Genomic DNA, 17,097 nt, shown 5'->3' with positions numbered 1-17,097 from the left:
CGAATTTACTGATTTTTTTTGTATGATTACGTGTTTGAAAATGAAACGCATCTTTATTAACGATTCATATAAATACGAGTAGGAAAAGATATCCGTCGTTTGAAATGTAGTCTACAACAAAACACATCTAATATGTGATGGATTCTAATTTTAGGATTTGGAAGAAAAATCGAATCTATTACTTCTTTAGGGACAGCACGACAGTCGTGAAAGAAGCTTCCTTTTCTTTACCGAGAAGTTGTGACTTCAACTTTGTGAATTATTCTTATCTTCATAACAATAAATTAATATATATAAAAAAAATTAATATATATATATATCCATTTTTTGTATTTTCCAAGAATTTCCTATACAAATAAACAAATTCCCTGACAAACAAAAAATATTCTGTTTCCAATGAGAACTTTCTCATTGTAGACATGATATATGAAGCTTCCTCCATTTTTCCTTGTGTATATTTCCCTTTTGATCGCACCACACATCCATTTGGTTAAAACAAATGTTTGGGTTGGGTTTGTACAATTATTGGTCTCAGCATACGATACCCACTTATCTCTTTTTGTCATAATTCTATCTACACATCTCAATCAACTGTACATATTTGATCCACGCTCACTCACTGTTCTAATAATCATATAGGAAACTGTTGAACCATATGAAATGACTAAACAAGTTTTGTAATGATTAATTGTAATCACTAATGCTCACTCAAAATGTATAATTCTAATCTACCACACTTATATGCAACCTATTTCAACCCCTTCACAAATTAAGCTCTTCGCAAGATATATCGGCTTTTCGTATAGTCAATTAATTCGTATAAAATGTCAGAACCCTAGATTTTACTGTACGTATGTAATATGAATTCGTTATGACATAAATTTCTTGTAAATAGTACAACCTCCAACATGCTGAAACAGTGTCCCGTTAGCTAGTGGTGTTGTCTTGTAGTGATTAGTCACCATATGTAGCTTATCCACAGACAATACACCCCCCCCCCCCCCCCTCCTCCCTTTAATAAATTGTCTTTTGGGTACATATGCATAAACATAATATGTCTATACAACTTGATGACTTTTACTATATTCCGATCTTTTTTGAAGATTTAAACATATACGATATGTCTATTCATGTGTACATTTCAAAAAAAAAATTAAGATGCAATCCAAACGTAATGAAAGTGCAATACGTTAACAGTTTAAGGTGGAGCCTACTTATCAAAACTGTTAGAAATAGATCGTGCTGGAAATTAACTTGAAGTTTATTGTTGGCTAAAGTTAGCGTTCACTAATTAAAATTTAAATCTCTTTGCAAGCATGTCTCAAAATGATACGATAAGTGTGGGAATATATATACGGGGTCATTAGAAGTGAAATATTCTTCTAAGACGATTTAAAAAATTGTTGCAGAGTATAAATACAAGAGAATGAGTTTATGTGAAAATTAGTTATTTAGTTGAAATTTAAAGTAAGAAACTAGAATTTGGTTTCGATGTTGTTACTTGTTAGTGAAATAATTTGGATAAACTCTATAATTCTTGTTATTGATCTCTTAGCGCGAAGGCTGTATTTATACAAAGCATAAGCTCCTGAGTTGATAAGGACTCGGAGAAGATAACTCCTAAACAGAGTAATAATAGGAGAACAAATATATATCGTAATCTAAGTAAGACTTATCCCAATACTCCCCCTCAAGTTGGCAGTGTAAGGTTCTGAACAGCCAACTTGGACAGCAAGAAATCAAACTGAGGCCGAGGAAGAGACTTCGTAAGGATGTCAGCCAATTGGTTCTTCGAAGAGACATGTTCAGTAGTAATGAGCTTGGACTTAACAGCATCGCGAACATGATGACATTCTCGTTCTATATGCTTCGTACGTTCATGAAAGACGGGATTTGCAGCAATATATATTGCAGACTTACTATCACAATGTAGGCGCATAGGTGCTTGATGAGGGAAGCCAAACGACTGCAGCAAGCCTTTCAACCACTTGAGCTCCTTGAGTGTAGCAGACATTGCGCGATACTCCGCTTCAGCGGATGACAATGAGACTGCATCTTGCTTCTTCGTCCGCCAACAAACAGGAGTGGCGCCAAGGAAAATGATATATGCAGAGAGAGACCGACGGGTAAGAGGGCATGCGGACCAATCGGAGTCACAATAAGCATTGATCTGAATCGGATCATTAGCTTTGATGAAGATACCCTGACCCGGAGAACCTTTTAAATAACGAACCACACGGACTGCAGCATCCCAATGAGGCAAGAGTGGCTTCTGCATGAACTGAGTGAGAATATGAACAGCATAGCCAAGATCAGGCCGTGTGTTTGTGAGATAGATAAGACGACCAACTAAGCGACGATACTGGCGAGCATTTGCGAGTGGTCCTTCCGCCTTTGCGAGCTTGTGATTCAACTCCATAGGAACAGGAGAGGGCTTGGCGGCAAGAAGACCCGTTTCAGCAATAATATCCAAAGCATACTTGCGCTGGGAGAGATAGATGCCAGATGCATTGCGAGCTACTTCCAGGCCAAGAAAATATTTAACTTTCCCAAGGTCTTTCATTCGAAAACATGTTTGCAAGTAATCCTTAAACTCCTGCAAAGCCGTGGCATCATTGCACGCAATAACAAAATCATCCACATAGATAAGGATATGAATGCACACAGCTCCGCGAACCTTAGAAAATAAAGAGTGATCCGCATATTCATGAGAAAAACCAAACTTGGTAAGAGCTGTAGTGAGTTTAGAGTACCAACAGCGGGGTGCCTGTTTGAGCCCATATAGTGATTTCCTCAACCGACAGACCTTATTAGGATCAGAACACGTATAACCTTGTGGGAGTTTCATGTATATTTCTTCTTCAAGGTCTCCATGCAAAAATGCATTATGGACGTCCATCTGATGTACAAGCCAGTTATTAGATGCCGCAAGCTTGAGAATGATGCGGACAGTAGTTAGTTTGGCAACAGGGGCAAAGGTCTCATTGTAATCATCTCCCTCAATTTGTTTATCTCCACGCACCACCAGCCGAGCTTTGCATAACTTGTGAGAACCATCCGCATTATACTTATTAGAAAAGAGCCAAGCATTGCCAAGTGCCTTACGACCAGGAGGGAGATCAGTCAAATCCCATGTATGTGTAATTTCAAAAGCATCAACTTCGCGAGAAACCGCATCGCGCCAGACTTTATGTTTAACTGCTTCGTTGTACGAGCGAGGCGCCGTATCAGCAACAATGGCAGCCATGAAGGCCTGATGGTTCGCTGAAAATACATGGTCAGATACATAACTTGAGATGGGATACGGAGTCATACCTGAGGACGTTTCATGAAGATCTTGAAACCAATTGGCAATTAGTGGATTGGCTCTAACCCTTTATATAGTAGTAGAATAATTCTTATATTTCCGATGTGGGATGTTTCTCATCAATACCCTCCCTCACGCTCAGACATCTAGGTCTGAAGCGTGGACAATTGTGGGAATAACATCCACAGAGGGTCCAACACCGGTGTAGTAGTTGTAGTAAATTAGGTCAAAGGATCTAATCGCTCTGATACCATGTTATAATTTGGATAAACTCTATAATTCTTGTTATTGATCTCTTAGCGCGAAGGCTGTATTTATACAAAGCATAAGCTCCTGAGTTGATAAGGACTCGGAGAAGATAACTCCTAAACAGAGTAATAATAGGAGAACAAATATATATCGTAATCTAAGTAAGACTTATCCCAATAGTTAGCAATAATAGACAAGAGTTTGCTCGATGGAACACACTTTTCCATTACGTTGTTATCATAGATTAGGAACTAGGCAATATAAAGCGATAATGATAAACTATGGGCTTGATCTACTTCAATTAGTGCGGATTCAATTATTTATTTTATTTTATTCAGTCATGAAAGACAAATAAAAATTGCCGGTTCAATGTTTTGTTTTCACACAAATATCTCTATATTGATTTTTTTTCGTCCAATATGCATTATGATGCAATAAACAAAAAGAAACTAATATTTCTAAGTGTTATAAAATACTATACTAGGAAATAAATAATACAAATGGAATGTACTTTTTCTAAACTAGAGACGACAGGCCACCTTCAAAAAACAAAAGATAGGTCACCACTGGGGAGTTTTTCAATCGATAACAATAGCAATTCGTTGATGGATGATACTAGCAATTAAATATTTTTTAAAAAGACAGCAAACGTCTATATATATAAAGAAAGGATGTTTCTATCCTGATGACACATCAGCTGCCAGCACATAAATTCGTTTCAAGACATGTTGACACCTGTCGAAGTCACTTCCTACGCACCGTATCATTAAACAATGGCGTCATGGGCTTTTCTGTTTAATTGTGTTATTGTTTTAAACTTGGGCCGATATCTCCCCTGGCCCATGACTTTAGAATATTTTCCAGAGTTTTGTTATCGTCTTTGTAGCTTCACCTCGACGGACCGCCTCTGTAAAAAACTTTTCATCTACGTCCTTTCATCCTACACATCCCCTCGCCTTAAATTATGATGCACCTCCTCTTATGTTCTCTGGATCCTTTAATCCTATAAATTGGAATGGTTACAACCACAAATCTCATCACTTCTCCAAAATCTTACCTTTCTATCGATTTGAAACTCAGACAACAGCCATGGCGTTCCCCATGTGACATGTCTTTCATCGGCATACAGTTGTTAAGCCTCTTCTTCACGTCGCGGTTATAGAACCAAGAACAATCAAAGTTTAGCCTAACCAGAGATTACCATGGTAATAGTCAGTGATTTCAATTTTATTTTTTTACCGATACTATACCAGTAATCTGCATCAGCGAAGGATTTTAACATCTGAATCTGAGAATTGTAGATTTAAGAACGATAAACAAAATTGGGGGATCCTTATTTTGAATTGTTAGATTTTGCTTACAGAGGATTCAAGAGCTTGCCATTGAGTGGTTGAGGAGAGGAGACTCTTTGCAGCTTGAACCCCAACCACAAGATCAGACCACCAATCTTTCTCTGAGGAAGACAGAGCGGCGAAATCGATCAGCTTCGAGTCTGTGATCTCCTCTACCAAATGGCTTCAACAAAAACAATCGCCGAGTGAGATCCGTGCAATCCTTCTTGAACACGCCGACGTTGACTGGAATCTCCGAAATTTCGGTGGTAAGTTCGAGCAGATAGGCATGTGAGAAAATGACTCCTGCCATCACTTTATTCTCTGTTTTTTGGTTATAGGGACTGGACGTGTTATTCCTTTGTTGCGTGGTCAGTTTGATATTATGTATCTGTTGAAAGGATTATTTATACATAGCGAAATTCAGATGAAAAACAAAATCAACTCCAACCACTGGTCAAGGAGAGAGGTATTGTTTTGCTAATCATCTACACAATTCCACTAGCAATAGAATTTCTTTCTTAGTATAATGGCTACTCTGTTCTATTTTTTTTTTTAACTGTTTTCTGTTCTACTTGCTAGAAATCTTGGTACGTTAAACGCAGTGTCCAGTTGATGGGTAGATATGCTCTCCTCCACGCTCAGGTACTCCGTTCTTAGAACTCATAAACAACTTAGTTTTGAAACATAATCCCTCTGTCAATTCCGTTTATTTAATTTTTTGTTTATTGATCATTCCTCCTGTAGTTCATTTAATTTTACTGTATCGAAGTGACTGAAGGATGAAGAGGACTGTTTCCATTGGGTATGACTTGCTTATTGTTAGTCTTTTTTTATTAATTCACAAGAGAATAGTTGAGTTTGTGAGTTGATTCTTTTGATGATAGCTCTCATAAAGGCTTACAGAAGCCAATGATTGTTGCAGGCAAGGATGAAATATAAGCATGAAATGGGATATCACAGGCAAGGATGAAATATAAGCATGAAATGGAATATCACGATCTGGCCTGCAAATACTATGTTGTAAGTTCAAGAAATAGAAAAAAATTAGGGATGATTGTATTCCTTGGTTCAGCTTCCTTGGTTTTCAGCTGTTGGCATGGGTTTCTGAAAAAGGCAAAGAGAGTGGACGTAAGCTAGCATACTTGAGCACACTTGAGGAAGCAAAAAAAAAATCAAGGCGTAGGACAGAAAAACAGCAAACAAACTGAAAATAATTTTTAGATTGTTTAGCGATGTATATTTTTATAACAGATGTTCTTACGTATATACATATAAATACTAAACATATAAATAAATTCAAAATCGTTATGAGATTCAGTATTTAGCATATTGGAAAGTAAAACAATATAAGAACAAAACTAATAGAGAGAAATACTCCTTCCGTATCATTATAAGTGGTATTTAAGGATTTCAATTTTGTTTCAAAATGATTGATGTTTTCTTAGTTCTAAATAAAATTTAATGAGTTGAAATTTGTGATCAATTACAAAATATTGTTTTTATTGGTTAAATTAATTTAAGTTAATATTATTTTATGTAATTAAGATAAAATATATAAAATTCTGTGTTTTTTTTAATTTTGGTGCAAAAAAATTAAACATTTTCTAAAATGATACAGAGGGAGTATGTGAGATGGCTCAAAAGTTTGTATAGTTTTATGACTCTTTATGTCAAATCATCAAGAGGAGCATATGTAAATTTTAGAGATGTGAATTCGAGAAGGTATAATCTTGAGATGATATGAATATGAAGATGAAGTACGAAGACATGAAAGATTTTGGAGATATTATGAAAACCTCATCCATAATTTACAAAAAAATATTATGAACACAGAATGTAAGGTTATTATGAAAAGTAGTGAAAGTTGTTATTTTTTTTTTTTGATCAAAGTAGTGAAAGTTGTTATTAGGAACACAAAATGTAAGGTTATTGTAAATGTGGAATTTAAAAAATACTAGCTTATCCATAATTTTAAAAAAAATTATTGATGAAAATGTTAAATAATGACATTTACATCTAATATGTTTAAAATAAAACAAACTTTATTTCCAACAAACAAATTTTCAATATAATATTATTTTATATTAACAATATTTTACTAATCAATATATTCTAATTAGTAGACACTAATTGGCTACGCAAAAATCAAATACTTATATTTGAGAATGGATCCTAAGATAATTTTAAATTGATCTAAGATGTTTTTTAAATTGATTTCCAGCAGGATTATTTGTGAGAGGAGCTCAGCTTTAAAAGGATGCATGAAGTGCTAACAATGTTTGTGATTTAGTAGAAAATGAATGCTTGATGTGCATTTTTTTTAAAGGCATTGTTTTTAACTAAACTATAATTATTTGGTCATTGTATTAAAAATTCTCTCAAACTTCTCCAGCAAAGAATCTTTGATGCTTATTTATGAGTAACGAAAAAAAAATATTTGAGACAAGGGTGGGAACCCAAATTTAGTTGCAGAAACATGGTTCCAATAATATGACAATATCTTTAGGGAGATAATGACTCATGGGTATGGGTTAGGACAGTATGAATTTCAAGGGTTCAATGCAGCTAGAGAGCTGCTGCACCTACGCTTCTCTGGCTGCAAGAGATGGGGTCTCGATAAAAAAAAGAAGTTAATATCGTCTACACTAATAACACACGAGATGACAGGTCACCAACCTTTTTGCTTAGTACATTAAGAGATATACTTATCAATCTAAACGCAATCTAATAATTTTTTTTTTTTGAACACCGCAATCTAATAATTTAAAATCACATTTTATGACGTTTACAACCCGCCCGAAGGGCGGGCATCCCCTAGTATAATATATTTTAATCGTTACTTTATTGTTTATTTCCTTGTTAACACCTCTTCTCCCATTGACTTTTTATCGCATCATCCCCTTGAAAAACAGTATTTTAACTTTTATCAGTTATTCCATCAATAATATTGTTATCAAATAGCTATAGTTTATTGGATCATTCCTGTTGGTCGACTTAAATCAGAGACTATTCTCATCGTATTTAAATAATTAATGCATTGTGAGTAGAGACTTCCAAATTAGAAAAAAATGCCGGCCTAAAAATTTTGACTAGAAAAAAAAACAAAAATATGAATGAATTTGACGTACAGACTTCGACTAGAGAGTAGAGACCGACCAACTTTTTCAATTAATGAAAAAGTTAAGACACAACAACTACCCTTTAGAGCATTGATAATGCATCTCATTGATGAATCTGCATCCAAATCTGACATAAGTTGTTGGCTTCTGAACGTAAGTACATGGTAGCTATCCTTCAAAGTAACTTAAAATTTAAATTATTTCCTCAATATGTGTTTTACAATAATGTATCCTTTTAACGATATTCTTTCCTCAATACACTCAAGAGTCGAAACTTTTTGTAGATCAAAGGATTTTTTTTTAGATCAAAGGATTTATCTAACATGTAATCATGTTTGATCTTCAAGAATTCTCATATGCGAACATTTTTCTTAAAAAAAGCGAATATATCCATTGTTAAGCTTTCATCAACTACAACTTTGATTAATTAATAATGTATAATAATATAACTACGAAACTTTATTATAAAACTTATATTATAGCTGGCAGAATCAACGAAAATATCTTTTACAAAAAACAAAAACCTTCTTTTGATGCATTAAACATGCATACAACTCATTGTTACAGTAACTAAAAAATCTTTTGTGGTTTTCCGCAAGGACCACTAAAATTGGAATAAAAATACTTCTGACCCAAATAGAAATAAAGTACGATGTAAGCAAGAAAGGGAAATTTCATCTTCACATAGTATGATAGTCCTATAGTATTGGGTTTCAGGAATTATATAAAGGAACAAAAAAAAAAATTTGCCTAAGTTCGGCGTGTTAGTTGCCGATACAACACAAGACTGAACATAACTCATGTACCTGTGTAAGTGTAAGTGTAACTGTAAAAATAAAAAATGTGTTACGGACTCATATAATTTTCTACTGTTTCGTTATCATATTTAAAAATCAAAGTTGGTTTGCGTTTATATAAATATCAGTAATCTTTAATTAAAATTGGTTAAAGACTAGCTAGACCAGAAACATTATTGAACATCCGTTTTCCGCTTCGAAATCAGAATCAGAATAAAAATTTTGGAATCTGGTTTCCAAAACATGTCCAAAACAATTTTAAAAAAAAAAATTTCATTTTTCAATCACACTTCCATTTCAAAAATTCAGTGTCATAAATAAATAAAATAATTATGTTTTTATGTTTTTATTTTATATAAAATCTAATAATTAATAATATTAAAATAGAAAGAAAAATATAAACATAAAACTAATATTATAAATTATCTATGTGCACAATAATTTTAAGAGATTTTGGATATATATTCAAATATAGTGTGTCAAAAAAATTTGGCAAGATGTTGAAAATAATTTATTTAGTTAATTACATAATATGTTATTATAAACTTAATTTGTTAGTATTTTCACAATTATAATATGAAGACAGCTAGATTGATATAAGATCAATAAAAATGCAAAGTGATTTTTCATTTTTTAATCACATAATTTTATTTATATGTTCTATAAGTTATTCTTATATTTTAATTATATATGCTTTCAACATTATCTACTTCCTAAGTTTTTCAAAAAATTGTATTTCTCTATGCTTCTGTGCGATTCCGATTCCATTTCTGAGTATTCGATTCATATTCAATGTAACAAAGGATAGAGGAGAGTGTGGGGGAGGAGGACTAGACCAACTAGGCATCTCTAAGTGAAGAGAATCCACACATGTAATATGATGATGCAGTAAAGATAGCGAGTGACCAGTGAGCCGACCATCAACTCCTCTTAAAATAGTTTCCATGATATCACGACAAAAGAAAGTAAATTAAATAAATATAAAAGAATTGCTAGACAATTATACCTTTTCGCAAACTCGGATATGTTCATATCTATTAAACTAATATGTCTAACTATATTTTTTCCACGAAAATGCATCGAAAGAGATTCTGAGTGAAAAGAAGAAATGAATATTTTTCAATAAGAGATCATATAATAAAGTTTACTATAAAGTAGTTTCTAGAAAAAGAAAGAAAAAAAGTCGAGAGCAAAGGGGAAAAAAGAGAAAGGCGTCGTCTATCCATCTTTTCCGGCCGGCGGCTTGCCGCTGTTACCGTGGGAAGATGGATTCCTTTTATTGCTTGTTTTAGTCTCTTTTCTTACCTAGATGGATTCGAATCTGGTCCTAGGTTTCAGTTTGTCGGATTGAAGCCGGAAGTTTCAGATCGGACACCATAGAACCGGATGTCATCAGATCTGTGATATATGGTGGTTGATTTATAGTGACCGGCTGTGTTGAGTTCGATTGTGTTAGGTGCTGTTTGTTTTTGTTTGCTATGGTGAAGAAGCGTCTAGAAGAGTGTGGAAAGTCCGTTCAGAGTCTAATGGCAAGTCTCAGTTAGATCTGGAAGGAGTCGACGGAGTGCAAGCGTTTAGAAGGTGCAAGGTGAGCCTTTTACAGAGTCCGGTGGCGAGTTAAAGCTGGATCTAGAGAAGGAAGTGGATGATTGACGCGTAGAAGGCGCGTGGTGGTCCCTGTCAAAGATCAATGGCAAGTTAGTTTGATTTTGAAGGGCGTCAATAAAGCATAAGCACATAGAAAACTTAACACAGCAACGGTTAATTGTAAGTTGATGGGCTGATCTTGGTTCTTTTGACTAGTTTTGTTTTTCATTTAAGGTAGTTAAGGCTTTTGTATAAGATCTTTTGGCTCTGGGATTAGAGTATCTTCTAATCGCCGGTTTATTTGTTTCACTTTCTGGGTTTTAGTTTGTGTGTTTAAGGTCTATAACCTCAGTTATGTTTGAATAATAAAATATCAGATGACAAAAAAAAAAAAGTAGTTTCTAGAAAAAAGCAAAGTAGAATAAGCCGAGACGTTATGCTTTTGAATTTTGATACGCCTAGTATTTTATTAATGAAGTAACCTGGTAGGTTAGTATAATTAGAAGCGAATGAGTTATTGCAAGAAATGGATAATACTTTTATTCGTATGATTCTTTCAACGTATTCAATAGCAGTATTGATGTAATCACTATCTTACTAAATCAAATAAGAGTTGGATTCTATATCAGAAAAAGGATATGCAATCTGTGAAAATACGAATTTCGATATCAAAACTCTTTAAGTAATTATAAGGAATTCCTAAGTATAGCTCTTTTATTCCGTTCTCACAAAGAGAAGAGTGACGTGATCGTTCTGTCACTTGAGCAAACGTCACGGGGCTCCCCTAAGCAAAATGAAAAAGGGTGGATAAGTTGATCACACTCCCTCGCCTTTTCCCATCTCTCTCTCTCTCTCTTCCTTCTCATTTCCTCACATCTTCCTCTCTCCAAAAAATCAAAAAAATCCAACAAAATAAATATAAAAAAATCTCATCATTGCAAGTTTCTTATCTCCATTATATTTACACACACTTCTCTTCCCTTTAATCATATAAGCCACACCAATAGACAGAGAGAGAAAAAACCCACCAAAAACTCTCTCAAATTCACCAAAATGGATATTGCTAGTAAAAATAAAGCAATAACGCTAAAAGTTAGGGACCAGCTCGTTCAAGGCCGCGAGGTGGCCACTAAGCTCCAGCAATTCCTCTTTCAACATGGGTCGGGTCTGGATACAGAGGATGATTTCATGGCTAAAATCTTGGAGTCTTTCAATGACTCAATCTCTGATCTTGATTCCTTAGAACCCGTCTCCTCCTCTTCTATTGTCACCGCCGTTGAGGGCTCTCAAAATGCTTCCTGCTACAACGACGGCAAGCTTGATGATTCCGGTGATAGTCAGAAAAGACTCGGACCCGTTAAGGGCAAAAGAGGATGCTACAAGAGAAAGTAAGTTTAACCTTCTCTCGCCTACCTCTTTTTACATGGTTGTGGTATTAGTAAAGACCACTAGGTTAGAATCTTATGTCTCCGCTTTTACTTATTTACCATGATGATAGAGAATTTTATATAATCTTTTTGTGGTTCTATTTTCTTTTATATGTTGATCATACAATATTAATATCGAACAATTTGGATTCATACCAATAAAGAAGGCGATCATTTAGGATCTAGTGTTGTGGTTGGTCCACAAACAAACAAGATATTTAGCTTTGGTTGCAAGAATAATAATTACATATAAAGCCAAATGTATTTAATTTATACCATTACTACATTTTGAGCAGGAAGAGATCGGAGACGTGGACTGTAGAGTCGCCGGTACTGGAGGACCAATTTTCATGGAGGAAGTATGGACAAAAGGAGATTCTTAATGCCAAATTCCCAAGGTTAAATTTTACCCATATTATATATCCATTATCCACATATAACGAGATATGTGTGTATATCAATATCCATGTGACATGTTGCCGGGGTATTATCATACATTAGGCGCATTTATATCTATAGTCTATCTTGTCTGTATTTAATTGGTTATGGAATATACATACCATTGGTCTAAATTTTTCTTTTTTCATTAATGTTGTGCAGGAGTTACTTTAGGTGCACACATAAATTCACTCAAGGGTGCAAGGCAACAAAGCAAGTGCAGAAGCTAGAGCTCGAGTCCAAGATGTTCAACATCACGTACATAGGAAACCACACGTGTAACACCAAAGAAGTAGCACCCAAGATCAAGCCTTGTGTTCATCATGATGAGATCATTATGCATTCTGAAGAGCTCAGTAGTCCTAGCTTGACTACCACGATGAAGGAAGAGGAAGAGAATCATCATCATGGTTCATCCACGGAGAGTGACTTGCAATTAGTGTGGCATGAAATATTGGTGTGTGAAGAAGAACATCTTCATCATCATCATGAGGCTATTTATGGTTGTGGTGAAACTAGTGTCAATGGTTTGGATTCCGCGGATCTTTGGAATTGGCAGTGATTTCCGATTCAGCGGGAATGAGTAGTAGCTCTCTTACCTCGAACCAAGTTCGAGTCTAGCTTACATTACTATAGAATGGAACATCTATATTTTGTCATCTTCTCTAGAGAAATAATTAGCAGGCTTGTATAATGGAGCATAAATATATTGTCTTCTTCTTCTTCAATGAGTGTATGTCTGTACATATTGTAGAATATGTAATAACACTCTTGTTGGATTAAGTGTATATATCTTCTCTTTTTTTTCATCATATATATCTACTCTTATATTCCCATCTCTTTAATTAATATCTCATACTCCCAATCATTTTCACTAGTTGTGTTCCTATCATTCAGAAATACCAAGTGTACATAATTTTGGTTTTTAGTTTTTAACTTTTAGTTTTTAGTTTTGGGGTTATTGTAGATTTTAGTTTTTTAAAGCTGTAATAATAATTTGTTTAATTTTATTTTTAATATAATGGATTATCTTTTTAACATTATATATTTTTACATTTTAGCTGTTGTTTTATGTGGATGAAAGTATCAAATTATTTTATAATTTTATTTTTATATAAAATAATAACTCAGTGATTTATCATTAATAAAATAAATACAGATAAAATACATAGATTTATTTCATATAACTAAATATTATAAATTATATTCAATCATGCAGAATTTTATGTGAATTTCTATATAAACTACCATATATTTAATTATTGATTTTACAGAAGTTAAAAAAATTCATTATTTTGTTCTACATTTTGCAGATTTTGGTTTTTGTTCATAAAGTGATAAAAACTTTGAAAAGCTAATTTCCCTAAACTTTAAGATATTTATTTGTTAAAAATCTTGAATGGCTAACAAAGTCTTTTTACAAAAACTAAGCTAAAATCTAAACTGTGAATGACGATGACGAATAAAGTGTTTTTGAAATTTAAAACCAAAATTTATTTTTAAATCTGCAAACAATCAACACCTATAAATATGCTTAGAATCTGTCCATCCATAGACTGTGTTGGTCTTGGACTCTTGGCCATGTAGAGTAGATTTGTTTAGCCAAAAAAGGTCATTGCCCTTGGTCGAAGAATCACCAAATGTGTTTTGTTGATGAGGTTTCGGAGTAGTGATCCCAAAACGTGTACAAACCGGCCCAGGCATCTCATCACTCACCAGAATAGCAACAAATGCATAGGTCATAGGTGGCAGAGATGTTTAATTTCGTTGCTTTTTGTTTTCACCAATTCCAAATTTTCTAGTTGGTGTACTTTTTGATTTTTAGTTCAGATTATATCTACTGTTGCTTCGTTGAATTCTAGACGTTTCTTGCAGTCTAAGGTTCCTCACAATCTGACCCCAAAAAACATTTATAACTCAAAAATTAGTTTATCTGAGAGAGAGATCCTTATTGGGTTTTTTCACAAATCTATAAATAGCAGAACTAGTGTATTTGAGATGACCAAGATGATCTTTGTCATTTAGGAATACAATCTTTAAAAAATTATTCTATGAGAGCAGATCTTCAGCTTCAGCAGTTTAAGAGTTGACACTTGAGTTTCTCTACATCTGATAGTTTCAATGGCTTCTGCATAAACATCTGAGCCCCACTGGCTAAACATCTGCAAATATCATCAAGAAATAACATAATCTTTATTCACCACTGAATCAACAAAAAGAAAACAGAACAAGCAATATGGCTTATCATAAGGAATAAAAAATTTACTTGTTGACGCGAGTAGGAATGTTCTCTGATGACAATATCACAACAGGTACTTCCTTTAGATTCGAAGATTCCTGCTGTCAATTACAAAAGACCAAATAAAATTTTAGGCTCTAAATCTTCTCAAGAAACTCTTCATTCCTAAGAAAATCTGTAAAACAATAAACACCTTTACTATCTTGAGCAGCTCAAAACCTGTCATCCCTGGCATGCAGTAATCAGTGATGATAAGATTCACCTTCATAACCTTTAAAAGAACAACAAAATGTCACAAAATCATTGGATTTATAAATTACACATTGGATCCTCTCTAAACCAATCAAAATGTTGTCCTCTGAGGATTAAATAACTTGGAGATTAAACTTACATTGTTGGTACTCGATGAATCAGTCTGTTGTGGATCGCCCAAGCCTAAGTACTCCAATGCTCTAATCCCATTTTCTGCTGTTGTTACTGAAAAGAAAAACAAGAAAAGTAAAATCAATTTTCACATTTCAGAGGTAACGTTGGTTATTGAAATTTAAAATGAAACAAGAAAAAAAAAGATTAGAGATCTGAGTGATATAAGTTGCCTTTGCAAGAAGATATCTTAAGGATTCTCTCTACAAGTTTACGGTCAATTAGATTGTCATCTACTGCTAAAACATGAAGCTCTTCCTCCATTGATACTATGTGCAGTTAAGCAACTGAGAAATACCTAAAGAAAAGGGAGACAAACGTAGAAAGAGACTATTGACAAATCGAAAAGACTCGAGCATGAATGTATGAAGCTTATATAATGATTGTAACATTATGTTTTCAATTTATATATGGACATATAGGATAACGGTGTATCAAAAAATGATTCGATATGATTTTATCTTGCTTATAGTTTAAGAAAACGAGCTGTGTGTTTTGGTCATGTTTGATTCTCTGGAAACTGGTAAGAAAGTTGGTGTTTATGTCAGTGACAGTGCTTTGTGATCATGTACGGTGATAACGAAAATCTAAATATTATTTCTTATTTTCCATTTGTTTGGCTTTTCTAATCGTGGAAATAACGAAGATACAAATGCTAATCATTTTTATTTCTTTAAAAAATAGATCACAAATCTGAATCAGAATATTGGATACGAAGTCCTCACGATTCTTATTTTTTGAATTTTAAAATATGGGATTGCTGGATCTTGCTTGTAGTGAATACCTCAGATTTCAATACATGATCGGTTTATCATAACCAAATATTTTTTAAAAAAACCTCAGATTTTACCGAATTTATCATAATCAAATTTTTTTTTCACAAATCTATTGATTTTTAAGGGCCACTTTACATAAGGCCTGAATAATCAGCCGAGGCCCTTTTCTTTCACATAGTGCTAAAGCCTTGCTTGATTTGTCTATGGGCCTTAATAATCAGCCGAACTCATTAAGCCCTCATCTCCTAGATAGGCCTCTAATGGGAGAGCTAGACCCATCATATAAAAACTATTTATTTACCAATCAATCAATCACCATGGAGTATAAATAAAATTTGGAAACTGCAGAACAAATTCATTTTCTATCTTTTAATGGTTGGTCCTAAATGCCAGTCCTGTTATGACAGATGAAGTTTCGAGTAAGAAAATAAATACGGAAATAAATACTATAAACCAAGAAAGAGGAAACAATTGAGATAAGGAAGTGTAAAAAAAAAAAAAAAAAAAAAAAAAAAAAAAAAAAAAAAAAAAAAAAAAAAAAAAAAAAAAAAGGAAGTGTAAGAATAGTAAATGTGAATTCTTTACGTTCGGCTCACTCACACTGCCCAAAAACTTCCTTCAAATCTCTAGAAATTGACCCTCAACTTTATGTTTTAAAATAGCCTCTTTGTTAAAATGTAAATAGAAACAAATAGTAAATTCCAAAATCTCCATGATGGGTTGTTTTCTCTCCATAGGGAAAAGAGTTCTTTTTCGTTTTTCATTTTTAATCTTTTAAAATAGATAGTTTTACTGTCAGAAGGAATATTAAAATTCAAACATCGGCATGGAGAGAGAGACCGAAGTTTGGTAACATGTCTTGACGCGGACCAAATCTCACACATGAGGAGAAGACTACAATAAAATAATTCCAAGTGCATTATATTGTTTTATAATTCACTCCTGTTCTATTATTTGTCTTTCTAACTGTTTTATTTTGTGGCACTAAGTGTTTAACACTTAGTTTTTCAACCGCATTTCAATCTGTATAAAGTTTTCATATAATGGATGATTCTTTGCACAAACAGAAGATCCCAAATCAACATGTGTTCCTCCTCCAGGTCAACAACAAATCCTTAGGGTTTATGATATATAAGAAAAAACATGGTTTAATTTCATCCACCGTTTACATTGTGAGCTTTCGTAGGACGTTGCAAACAAATTAATGATGTAGAATGGTGGTTGCAATTATTAATGTAACAACTAACAATAGATTTCTAACACCACCAAAATATTAGTTTCCAGGTCACTATCCTCACCAGCTTACTTTAATGTTTTTTTCTTCGAAACAAAAAAAACTATAGTGACCACTTTACCACTGTTTTTTGTCATCATATTACCCAAAATGCTCAGTCTCTGCAT

General features: G+C 33.6%; 2 protein-coding genes and 1 long non-coding RNA gene across 5 annotated transcripts; 2 read left to right on the top strand and 1 right to left on the bottom strand.

Moving 5' to 3' along the window:
• Positions 1 to 4,260: 4,260 nt before the first annotated feature.
• On the top strand, positions 4,261 to 6,203 carry LOC130512392 (uncharacterized). 3 transcript variants are annotated; one of them, XR_008945918.1, is made up of 6 exons: positions 4,269 to 4,761; positions 4,920 to 5,156; positions 5,229 to 5,356; positions 5,470 to 5,532; positions 5,635 to 5,692; positions 5,813 to 6,203. It is a non-coding gene; the product is annotated as an uncharacterized LOC130512392 (long non-coding RNA). The 3 variants fall into 3 exon arrangements; XR_008945919.1 differs by having other exon boundaries at positions 4,261 to 4,761; positions 4,907 to 5,356; XR_008945917.1 differs by having other exon boundaries at positions 4,264 to 4,761; positions 4,920 to 5,356.
• A 5,086-nt stretch (positions 6,204 to 11,289) lies between these two features.
• LOC108856581 (probable WRKY transcription factor 70) lies at positions 11,290 to 13,090 on the top strand. The gene is made up of 3 exons (XM_018630419.2): positions 11,290 to 11,781; positions 12,117 to 12,218; positions 12,421 to 13,090. The coding sequence occupies exons 1-3, from the start codon at positions 11,447 to 11,449 to the stop codon at positions 12,818 to 12,820; spliced, it is 837 nt and encodes a 278-aa protein (XP_018485921.1). The 5' UTR covers positions 11,290 to 11,446; the 3' UTR covers positions 12,821 to 13,090.
• A 1,090-nt stretch (positions 13,091 to 14,180) lies between these two features.
• LOC108860592 (two-component response regulator ARR17) lies at positions 14,181 to 15,276 on the bottom strand. The gene is made up of 5 exons (XM_018634457.2): positions 15,094 to 15,276; positions 14,889 to 14,974; positions 14,691 to 14,768; positions 14,525 to 14,598; positions 14,181 to 14,420 (listed from the first exon to the last, which is right to left on the bottom strand). Exons 1-5 carry the CDS (start codon positions 15,182 to 15,184, stop codon positions 14,330 to 14,332), a joined length of 420 nt encoding a protein of 139 aa, XP_018489959.1. The 5' UTR covers positions 15,185 to 15,276; the 3' UTR covers positions 14,181 to 14,329.
• Between the last annotated feature and the right edge of the window lie 1,821 nt (positions 15,277 to 17,097).

The sequence above is a fragment of the Raphanus sativus genome, chromosome 5, assembly GCF_000801105.2.
Source record: "Raphanus sativus cultivar WK10039 chromosome 5, ASM80110v3, whole genome shotgun sequence".
NCBI classification, from domain to species: Eukaryota; Viridiplantae; Streptophyta; class Magnoliopsida; order Brassicales; family Brassicaceae; genus Raphanus; species Raphanus sativus.
Note: the sequence above shows the minus strand (reverse complement) of the source record. Positions and strands in the feature narration are given on the sequence as shown.